The 12,433-nt window shown below is 36.6% G+C and overlaps 1 protein-coding gene across 1 annotated transcript in view; it reads right to left on the reverse strand.

The window, feature by feature from the left end:
• FBN2 (fibrillin 2) overlaps positions 1-12,433 on the reverse strand; it is a 230,142-nt gene that overhangs the window by 109,248 nt on the left and 108,461 nt on the right. The window contains exon 8 of the mRNA XM_060093309.1: positions 10,191-10,316. Within this exon, the coding sequence (XP_059949292.1) occupies positions 10,191-10,316 (126 nt within the window). The remainder of the gene's footprint in view (positions 1-10,190; positions 10,317-12,433) is intronic.

Here is a 12,433-nt window from a genome sequence, read left to right on the forward strand (position 1 = left end):
CTCAGGTTGCTTCTACGTTATTGTTAAAGAATTGGTTTGAAAGTATTCCATGTAAGAATCAGAATGCCTTCCATTTCCCAAAAGAAACCCAGTATGCCCAAGAGCAAAGTACTAAATGTGATGTATGTGTGCATACTTAAAGGCACTGCAGACATTTCATAAACGTTACAAGCTGGGCTTGGATAGGCTGTCACTGGGAATAATTTCACAGAGAGGTTTCTACTCCCAAGAATGATCCAGGAAAATAGTTTTTAGGATATTCATTCCAGGAACTCAAAGTATCATATTCCTAGATTTACTTGATTGCTACACTCCTCAAGAATAGGATGCAAATTAAGATAAGAAAGTCCTAAGCTCTTTACAGTAATCACTCTTACAAAACACATTCAGGGCTACATGGTACATTGACTGTATTGATCTCTTCAAGGCTCTGTAAGGAGGAGGCTGTACCATAAGATTTGGAAAAAAAAAAAAAAAGAAGAAGAGTCATCATGGCTTTTAGTCAGGATACCTAGGTTTACATCAAATTATTATTACTGTTGATTCTGTAACATATCTTTTCTTCTTTATGGAATGGGGCTGATGGGAGAATTAAATAAAACAATATATGTTCTGTTTCCAGCAGAATGGTGTATTAGCTACCCTGAGTGTCTCTCCCAATTGAAACACCCTGGATAAAATATGAGAAATTATTTTTAAAAATACATCATCTTGCTGACATCAAAGGAAAAAAACAGAGTCTCAAAATGAAGTGAAAACAGGAATCTGAGGAGGTAAGTGCACTCCTAGCTTTCGGTTTAGGGCTTCTGCAAAACTCTGGAGATTTTGATTTTCAACTCTGATAATTTCACAGGGGGTTAGAGCCTAAGATATAAAAGCCCAGATTCACCTCGTTAATGCAAAATGTAATAAGAAACTCCCTCATAAAGTAGGAGTCCCAAACAGCTATATCCTTGTTATGTGGCTAATGAGAGGAAGGCAGCTAAGAGACTTGCCTGTTTATACCTCAGTGCTGGGTGGAGAAAAAAAAAGATTCTTCCTAAAAATATGAAACCAAAAGCTCTTTCTTACACAGACAGCTTTGATGTCAAAACATTAAGTTTGTGTTCTGAAAAACTTCAAAGGAAGAATATAACATTAAAGAGGTCTCCAGGTAGGGATATTCCAAGTAACTCGCAAAAACCAATACAATTGAGGACTTAATACTGACATAGGTCTCAAAGAATTCCCATAGATAAAGTTCTAGGAAAAAAAGGAGTAGCTGGGCCTCCCTGGTGGCGCAAGTGGTTGAGAGTCCGCCTGCCGATGCAGGGGATACGGGTTCGTGCCCCGGTCTGGGAGGATCCCATATGCCGCGGAGCGGCTGGGCCCGTGAGCCATGGCCGCTGAGCCTGCGCGTCCGGAGCCTGCGCGTCCGGAGCCTGTGCTCCGCAACGGGGGAGGCCACAACAGTGAGAGGCCCGCATACCGCGAAAAAAAAAAAAAAAAAAGGAGTAGCTAACAGTAAAGTAACTAAATAAGTAAGTAAATAACGCACAGAGAAACAAGGCTCAATGAACAAAAACTAGCTGAATAAACAGCAGGTTTCAGATACTGGAATGGTCAAACCAATTCTGAAAATCATTGTTTTTGATTAATGATGATTCATTAAATATTAATTAATAATGAAATCATCTTTAATCTGTTTAAGGCAATTAAAAATCTAAAAATGAGAACAGTAAAAACAAGCCCATAAACAATGAAAGAAAAGATGTAAAAGACTTCAATGAAACTTCTATAAATGAAATGATCATAACTGAAATAAAATGCTTAGTGACTATATTAAGCAGTGTATTGCACATAGATGAAAAGAGAATTACTGAGCAGGAGGATATAGCTGAATATATTATTTTAGTGTTGTTCAGAGAGTCAAAGAGATGGAAAATGTTGTGAAGAGGTTAAGAAGTATGCAGGTGAGGGTGAAAAGGTAATTTGCATCTAATAAGAGTACTAGAAAGTGTCATAAGCAGACAGTTGTGGGGAGGCAATAGTCAACAGATACTAGTTTACAACTTTCTAATGATGTTGCAGGACAACCTCAGATCTAGGAAGTCCAATAAATCCAAAGTAGGAAAAATAAAAAGAAATCCACAGCTATCCATATCACTGTGAAACTGCAGAACAACAAAGAAAAGGTGAAGATCTTAAAAACAGCTAGGAAGAAAAGACAGATTATTGGCTAAGGAATGATATTTAAATCAATCACCGACTTCTTAATAGCACCAGTGGATGCTAGAACACAATAGAATAGTATCTTCTGTATGCTGTGATAAAATAACTGTCAACCTAAAATTCTGTACCCCAAGAAACCAAAGGGAAATTAAGTTCATTTTCAGGAAAACACAAACAGAGATAATTTTCTACCAAAAGGTTCTTGCTAAAGGAAATTTTAGAAGAGGTGTTTTAGGTAAAAAGGAAAATAATTCCAATGGAAGGTTTGAAATGTATGAAGGAATAAAGAGGGAAAATATTGTTAGATACATGGACAAGTACTAAAATATCAAACAATAATAATAATGATTAATTTGTTGCAAACGGGGAGTGACAATTGACTAGAATTTTTTAAATTGGAAGGGCGAGATCAAAGTGTAACCATTCTAATATTCTTTTATTTTTTAGATGTGGGTAAAAATACAGATTAATTCTAGGCTTTAAGTTACATATGCATCTTCATACAGCTAGGATAACCACTAAAACCACAGAAATAAACTACGTATTTCTAAACAATAGAGGAAAAAGAATGGGGTGTGGAAGAATGGAAGGCAGGAAGCCTGAATAAATCCGAAAGAAAGCAAGAAAGAGAAAGTAACAAAAAGGCAAGATAAATGGGAAGCAAAAAAGAAAATAATAGAAATAAAAGCAAATATATCAGTTACTGTAATAAACACAAATGAATTTAAATCTCAATTTAAAAGACAAAGGTTTTAAGACTATGCCCCCCAAAATTTAGATTTAGGCTGTTTAAAGAAGCACATTTAAGACAAAAGGAAGCAGAAAGATTGAGAGGAAACATATCCAAATGGCATATATTTAAACCTTCCTCTCCAACTCACAAAATGTGATGCCAAATAATATGAAATAAAATGAACCAAGAGAAAATATTTAGAAACAGACCAAGAAGAAAAGAAAAAAAACTTTAGAGAATCAATATACATCAATAAATGGTTCAATTCACCAGGAAAATATAATACTTTTAAACATTCATCACCTTATAACATAGCATCAAAATACATAAAACAAAAGCTTAAAGGGCCACATGGAGAAACTGAGAAATCCACTACCAAGGTGGAACATTTATACAACTCTTTCAGTAACTGATAGACACAGTAGATAAAATCTAACAGCTCAAGAGGCAATTTGAACAGTACAATTAACAAGTTTGACCTCATATCTATCCAACAACTGGAGAAAACACAAAACTTTTTCAAGCCAACATGGGAGATTTGCAAACCAGGTAAACTCCTTACACCTCTAAACAACTCATGTGTCAAATACATTACCATACTGAAAATAAGGAAATATGTTAAAAAAATGAGTAGGGGCTCATCAGGAATCTGTACCAGTCTCAGATTTTGGGAGTCTGCAATGTCACTGTGAGGGCTCCATAAATTTATACTTTCACTGAACACTGCAATGCAAATGAAAATGCCTCATAATATATAGGCACTACTATGGTTCCCACTGATGGAGATTCCATTGTGACTAATAAAATACAAATTCATTTAAAATTATTACTAAATATCCAGTAGTTTTTTTTTCATTATGTATTTTCTCAAAGATATTGGGTTATCGTCATGTGGCTCTGAAAACATTTTTGATATTAAAGAGGGGGTCTTCAAATTCAATAAACATAATTAACTTCTGTCCTACACAGTTTGGAAACCTCTACTCAGTCTTATAAGATGTGTTGGAGGAAACCATGTCATTGTTGAGAGGGTGGAGGGGCAGAAAGAGAAGACTGGAAAGTAAATCATAACTTTTCCCCATAAATTCTATAATTAGTCTCTTCTAATAACATCAGGGAGGTAAACAATCTACTTCCAATCCTTTGCATCAAAAACATATCAGGATGAGATACAGACACATGTAGTGTGATGTCTCACAATTAAGGTCTCTCCAAAAATACATTTCAAAAGGAAGACAGTGGCTGAGAGTTAGGTTCTTTCCTTTGCATATCTGAATTGCACGGTGCTTAGAAAGTACTGTGTTGGAAATGTGCAATATGGAAGAATAAAAAGGGGCACCCTATAGAACTAGCTAAGAGTTGTCTAGGCACATCATCCCTTGAAATAGGGAATTATTAGGGGCAAAGGCAGAAGAAGCATATTTATTATACCATTAGGAAAAATCCTTCTAAAGCTTGGTATATATTTAACTGTAGAATTGATATGTCATAAGTAACAAAAACATGTCTAGTCCTCTAATAATCTCCTATCACCCTCGCTACACTCCCAGAAGAAGATTTACATCAAGTCTTATTTAAAGCCACACTGAGGAAGAGGAAGCAATCCGTCTCCTCTGATTAAAATATAAATCTATCTTGAAACAAAATAATGGTACTCTTATCAGAGTTTGTTTCATGGCTTGACATTTAGTCTAAACTTGATTTAAGTGAACTAACAGTTAATTATACAATGTGATGAAAACTTGGTAAAAGATGGGGGTGGGGCTTACCTTGAAAAAAATATGTCTCCTGTTGAATGAGCTTTGCTTATTAAAAATGAAGGGGTCAGCCAGAAAACCCTGATGAGGTTAGCTCAGGTCAGAAGACTAGAGATAGTAGGTGTTCAGTAAATAGAAACCATTGTCTCAGACATCAGCTCCTGATACTGGAGGCCTGCACTTGCCTTGCTGAGAGTCTGGCGCCAACCTAAGTTCCACTCGATTAATTCTGCAGATTGCTATTCCTAAAATACTTTCATGTTGCTTTTGTGTTTCTATCATACAAGACTAACTAGAACTAGGAACAATGAAAGAAAGAGAACGACTGTGGCTCCTAGGTTTACTTCTTCCTTTAAAATAGTGAAGTTCGTATTCCTCATTGTCTAACCTTCTCTTTCTAGGACATTCTTTCTTAATTAAAACTACTACCCCTGTTCCACCAGTCGCCTTTTATATGATTTTGTGGTTAAAACTCGAACACTATACAGTTTACTGTTTCATCCCTGTCTCCCTTCCTCTATTAGTTAAACATTTTTAGGAATTTTGGTTTATCCTTCAAGCACTTATTGCAAATGCATGCACACACATGTAATCAACACCCATCATCACATAGAGTGCTGCACAAGGACAGCATATCCTGACCATCACTCTGTATCACTGTCAGAAGATCTTCCTCATTTTGCTTAAACAGTCTTCCCTCATTGTCTTTTGTCTCTGTGCTGCTCAAAATTCTTGATGGGCTCCACCATCCTCAGGATCAACCTGCTACTTCTTAGCACGGCAGTTAACGAGCCTCAGCAATAGAGTCTTCATCTTAACCCATCTGTCCTGTTTTGTCTCCAACTACTTTCTTACTCAGCTCTCTTTCCCAGACAAGCTCTCCTCACCGTCTCCAAGCCCCCTCATTTTCAGCATCTGTACTGCTGCTGACACCTTTCTCTTCGCTCAGTGCAGTCTTATGCCTTTGTTTAGTTGCCATCCATCTTTCAACGTCTCTATCAGTACTCACTTCCTTGAGAATGTTAACTATAATAATCAGGACTTTCTTTTGGACTTACAGCATTTATTGGCTAAGAAATTATTTAGCAATTAACGACCCACTGCCTCAAACTTTCTCTTACGTTACTACTTTTCACATTATGTTTTCAGGTTTTGTTTCCTCAAGAATACTCCATGGCAATACTGTGCACTGAAACTTTTGTAAAGCTCAAGGAAATGCACAAGGATACTGTGGCAACATCACATTACCTTAAGGACTTCTAAATGCTTACTTTCATTTTCTGAACTTCACTTGCTGCTGACTGGCACTTTCCAGTCCCCCAAATAGGGTCCCTGCTAGTTCTGTGTACACAACAGTAGCTGGTACATTAACCTGCATACAGAACTTGCTCACGGCTGCTTGTCAATCGTTACTGACTCGTTGACTGCCAGTCACTCTTCTTGCCTATATTGCAACGTGGAAATTAGGTATTAATAATGCCATGAATATTATAATGACACTGAATTACTAAATGATATAAGGGTCATTACGTTGTGCTATTAAAAATGCTTCTAAGAAAAAAAATATTAGGTAGGGGTTGACTCTTTTTCGAAATGACATATGTTAGTACTCTTTGTTAAAAAGGAGAGCTGTTTCCAGAATATTTTTTAAAACTTGATGGAAAACAGGAGATAAAATCAAATTAAGAATTTGATTTTTATATTTAGCATAAAATGAAATGGGAAAACTATCCTCATTTATAATTAAAATGCCCCGCTAAACTCTCCGGCCATATAAAGCTATTTCCTACACATAAAAGAAAAAGGCAGTTTATTGATGCTTTATAATGTTGTATAGATTCAAGATGTTTTGATTAACTAGAATAAGGAATTAGGGCAGCATTCAGCATGTGCCACTCTTAAAATAAAGGTGCAGATAACATGCAGTTTCTTACTTAAGAAAAAGCTTTGAGTTCATCCAACTCATTATTGTTAGCATACATGTGGTTACAAAATAAACAGCATGGAAATATTTATGACATATATAATTCAATCATAAATAAATTCCATCTAAGAAAATACAGACTCAGATTTTAAAAAATCAAAACCAAAGATCTCTTACATATTAAAATGCTAGATTTATTTTTTTCATATGTGGAAAACACATACTTATTCCAAATGAAACATAGTTATTCAAAAAATTTTTAAGCTGCTTATTACTTAATTTTAACATTGGTTTTGCAATTTTGGAACGTCATTCTCCCCTCCTTAGGGGCTTTCCTCTATTCCTGGGTCAGGATATTGATACTGAAATGAATAGGGACTCATGGTTAGCAAAGAACTCACTGTGCCTCAGGCCTCTGGAGCTCAAGCAGTCTTTCTCACCTTCTGAGCATTGGGGACTGTAACTCACTGCCATCATATCATGTCCAGCAGGATGCCAAATGATGCAAAGCAGTTATTAACCAACATTAAATTCTTACATTCAACGTCATCTCATTCATTCATTTGCTGGTTTGCCTATTCATTCAGAAAAGATTTACTGAGCCCAAACTTCTAAGGAAGGGACTACATAAGGCACAGGGGACAGAAAGCTGCATAAGGCAGGACCTAATGGCGCTCAGAGTCTAGCCAATGAGTAAAGCACAAACACCTGTGACACTGTGATAAACCCAGAAATGAAGGAAATAAAAAATATTATGGGAAGGGCGGATTGACTTTGCCTGACAAGAAAATGTGGGTTAAACAGGGATGGCTATAAAGAAATGTTATATCTAAGTGGGTACTTAAAGGATGAGTTGGGTTTTAACAAGCATAGAAGGGGGAAATCAAGATGCTTCAGGCAGAGGAAGTACTGTGGGCAGTGTGCTCATGTACTGCAATAAGAGAAACATGAGTGTGAGGTATAAGTGGTTAGAGATGAGTCCTGAATACAGGCTGGGTCAGGCTCTAAAGGGCTTTGAAAGTCCAGTAAAGGCTGAGAACTTTATACAAAGAAGCAAGAGATAGAGTTTACCATGATTTAATGGTAAACCAAATATCTGACATTGAAGAAAACAACCTCAGAAAATCACTGGGGATCTTGATCATGATTATCTAAATATGATGAACAATATGCTTCCTTTTCAATGCAAAAAACAATGCATTGGGCTTCCCTGGTGGCGCAGTGGTTGAGAGTCTGCCTGCCGATGCAGGGGACGCGGGTTCATGCCCCGGTCCAGGAGGATCCCACATTCTGCGGAGCGGCTGGGCCCGTGAGCCATGGCTGCTGAGCCTGCACGTCCGGAGCCTGTGCTCCGCAACGGGAGAGGCCGCAGCAGTGAGAGGCCCGTGTACCACACACACAAAAAAAAGAGCATGTGTTGACTAAAGAAAGACTTAGAAATTTAAGAAATGAGAGAGAAAGAAACAACTTAGAAATCTGATATAAAACACTAACATTTGTTAAGGCAAATTCTGCCTTCTTACTAGTTGGTCTAGTTGTACAGTTCATTCCCAAAGGCCTTCAATTACTCCACATTATCTACCAAATAAAATATATACATCTTATTTGGCATTTTCAGAACTTCATGGTGATAATCTCACTTATGTCTCCAGCCACATTTCTTCTAGCCATTTCTAGAATATAAGTTTCCTGAAGTCAGGGTCTATGGCATCCAGCCAGTGATGTTCAACGATGACTAGCAAACTGACATTTTCCCAACAGAGCTGAGTTCATGCCTATTTCAAGCTGATGACTGCACATATGTGTGTATGTGTATGCACATTCTTTTCCTATACAGTTTAAGAAAATTAAGCCAAGTATAGGTAGTTCTACTAATTTTCAATTCTGTTAAACTATGTTAAATGAATCAGACTTACTATGTAGTGAGCCAACTGGTAACACTGACCCTAAAAACAGTTAATTTGCTCAGTTTTATAGACTTAACGCCTCTATAATGTTTTATCTAGTGTAAGATAGAACTCTGATTCATTCGTGAAGAACAAATAATTGTTATTCAAATCTCATAATACTCCAACGGGAAAGGGAGGCTCCAAATGGACATTGTACTTTTCAAAGCAGACTGTCAGCGTGGTGGTAGAGAAACCACTCATGCTGGAGACCTTGATATCTAGGCACAGGGTCTCTGTCACCTTAAAGCAGATAAGGAGACAGTGTAGAACCATAGTAACACAGGTGCAGAGAGACCTGGATTCAAATCGTGGCTCCATTTGTCAGCCTTGAAACATCATGTAAGTCACTTTACCTCTCTAAACCTCAATTCCTTCATCTATAAATCAGAATAATTATGCCTATCACACAGGGCTATTTTAAGGAGTACATCCTCATTCTCCTATACCTCCTCCTTCCCCTAATGATAATAATAGAAGTAATAAGAAATATTTTATTGAACACTTACTAGAAGAAACTGAAGTACAGACAGGTCAGTAGCTTACCCAAGGCCCCACCACTATGTGATAATGAGGTGATACAGATGTCCAGTGCCTTACACGTGGTATGTATTTCATAAATGGCAGCTGTCAATTTTACTACCACTACCATAGCTTCTTCTTTGACTGCTATTGCTACTTTGCTATTACTATTTACGATGACACCATAGTATTCTGAAGGCAGGATCTCCGTTTCTCATGTTTGCTGTTGCACGGCCATAGCATAGTGTTTGGCATATCAACACATTTTATCCAGTGAATTCAAGACTTTTTACTGGTGGCCTAGGACTTCTAGCTTACATCCTGAACCCTCTGTTATTTCCTCTCTTCAACCCAGTTCACTTGGACATCCTTTGGATTTACAAAGTCCCTGGAAGTTAGTTGCTCACACACCCTCCCAGTGGGGATGGGAGACAGTCATTGCCCAGATGGTCATCCTCCAGCAAACCAAGCAACTCCTGTCTTTGGGTGCTGGTTTCATTTCCCTAATTCCTGTACTATAGGAATCTTTAGTGCTCTTAAAGTCGAAGGCTTGTTCAAAAATAGATGACCTACACATGACTGTTTTATCTTTCTAAACAAAAGAGAACATGAAAATATATATGCCTTTAATTAAAATATGCTTAAAACAAAATTAAAGGTATTGATTTCTTTTTTGTAATAACTATTTTCACTAGAATAAACACGTGCTAAGTAAATAAGACACTGACTACATTCATGATTCATAGCAATGAAAGAACCCTTAATTACTACATTTTGTCTCCCAAAGTAGATTTTTAAAAATCTTTCTCATGCCTTTGTGTCTGTAACACTTGGCAAGAGCAATGTCTTGAGGAAATCTTTCTTTATTTCAGAAATGGCTTTGACAACATAAAGCAAACTCAGATGGCTTCTGAAACTGAAGTTTTTGCAAAGAGCACCTGGTCGATCAGTCCCTCAATAGTGGTACCGTTTATTTTAAACAACTCTTCCAGCATTTTCCCAGTCATTTTATAATCGTTGCCATCTCCGTACCTGTTTGGGCTGTTCTGTCATTAGAAAGAAACAGTGTATTGTGCCTTCAAAACTACGAGGCTTACCGATGCACCGAGAGCCATCTGTTGAGGTTACATATCCACGTGGACAAATGCAAAAATAGCTTCCCACGGTGTTGGAACATTCGCCAGTTTCACATATCCCAGGAATGATGCTGCACTCATCAACGTCTAATCAGGGGAAGAAGGAGAAGATGACTGAGAAAGGCCTTCATTAAATAGCTTTTAAAAGGGATTTTTTAAAAAGAGTATGAGAGCACTCATGGTTGATTAGGTCAGATCATATAACCCTGAAGATACTCTTGTTTCAGGCCCTAAAGAATTTCTCACACATATCTATGGGAACTGAGATGAAAGTAAACTCCCATGGCAGTAAAACAAGGCCAACTAAAGCAAAACTCTATATTCTTTTTTTTTCCCCCAAACGCAATTTAAATTGGAAATAAGTAAAGATGTAAATGTTTTAGTTTCCATTCTACATCAATTAGGGAATTATCCTACTAGAGACTTTAAAAAAAACACGTGCATGGATGATATTTTAAAATATGAAATAACTACATTTAAAAATTTATAGCTAATTTTCACATTAATTATTTGAACCAATGGAGGGTGGCAAGCACTTTTTTTTTCTATTTGGCTTCAGGATACGTTTTTGTACTTACATGTGAATATCGGTATATTTGACATTCTGGAAATTAAGTTCAAACCTAAAATAATACAGTAAAATGGCAAAGGGCAAACTTGGGTGGCTTTGGGAAGTGTCCAGTTTTCCTATTGTGCCTCCCTGCACTTATCCATTCAGTTTACTCAATGTTAGGACTAGTCTACTCCCTTTCACATTAATGAAAGGTCTGCTTTCTTTTAAACCGTCCCCAAACCAGAAAACCTGGCCATTTATATAAGCTTTAATGTACTTTTCTTTTAGTTCAATAAGCAGAGAGAGGTGGAAAGTCAACAAAGCTACAATTAGGTACACTGGAAGCTACTTGTTAATACATTTAAAAGGAAATGAGCCATTGTGAGGAGAATCCAGCCACAGATGCCTGGGAGTTAGCTGTCCTTTTTAAGGAACAGAGCTAGCAAAGATCAGTGAATACAGGGAACAATTATAAAAGTCATAAGCATAGATGATTACTGAAAAGTGAACCTGAGCTTTTAGGTTTTAGTTTTTTTAGATGCATATATATATACACACACACATATATGTTTAAGTGTATCAACAGAAAGCAAAGGAAAAATTATATGCTAATTGTAAATTCAAGGAAATAAATTTTAAACACCACAATTAAAGAATGGTTGACAATGCCTTTCTTAAATTCCTCTATTGCTCTATTCATTCTTTTTTCCTGCCGTTTACTGAGAAGTCATTCTTGCCTACAAGCTGTATCATGAAATAACTATATGCTTGTGTCTTCTTGGAATGTTCTTAATAAAAAAGTTACCAGATTCAGACTTTTCTGAAATAATATCTTCATTAGAGGCTTAACAGTTAGCCACTGAAGGCACAGTGGTACAAATCATAATCTACCAATTCCCCTAGAGAGCTCAGAATTCTAACATGAATTGGTTACATGAGAAGCAAACATATAATGTGGTGAAAGAGTTACCATCAGATTTAATCCAACAAAATGAAACCATATGTGCAAAATTAGGGTCTGCTGCATCCTGTGTTGCTATCTTAGTGCAGGGCATCTTAAAAAAACCGAATGTGGATTCAGAAGAGAAAGGAAACTAGAACAGCTATACTCTAATCACCAAATAAACTGATAATCACTTCTAGATAAGGAAGACAAAAAGAAAAAGAGAATAGCACACAGTAAAGCAGCAAGCTCTGCAAAAGTGAAGGACCAAACCTTTCCTACTGATCCTCTTACATCTAAAGTTATGCCAACAATCAAGGCACTTATGGAGCCCAGGATTGATCCAAATTCTTAAAAATTAGGAATCTTCATTTAGTCCTTAATTTAAGCATTTACTCTTATTTTCAGCCATTTCCTTTCATAATAAAGAACTTCTTTGTGCTCTACTTCCAAATAGCCTCCTGACAACAAAAAGAGTAGAAATTGAAAGATGTTTGCCATTTTTCTTTTTTAAGTGGAGAAAAATAACCCTGGAACATAGAAGAACACATGGAATGATATTAAATTTGTGGGTTTTGTGTTAAATATTTTATTTTACAAAACCTCCATGTTTCACAATTCTCCTTAGAAGTAAGTAAGAACCTTGAAAGGTTAGCTTCAAAATAATTATATGTAAAAGGCTCTCAGTAAAGTATTTAAGAATTCTAT

The sequence above is a fragment of the Mesoplodon densirostris genome, chromosome 3 (genome assembly GCF_025265405.1).
Source record: "Mesoplodon densirostris isolate mMesDen1 chromosome 3, mMesDen1 primary haplotype, whole genome shotgun sequence".
In the NCBI taxonomy this organism is placed as follows: Eukaryota; Metazoa; Chordata; class Mammalia; order Artiodactyla; family Ziphiidae; genus Mesoplodon; species Mesoplodon densirostris.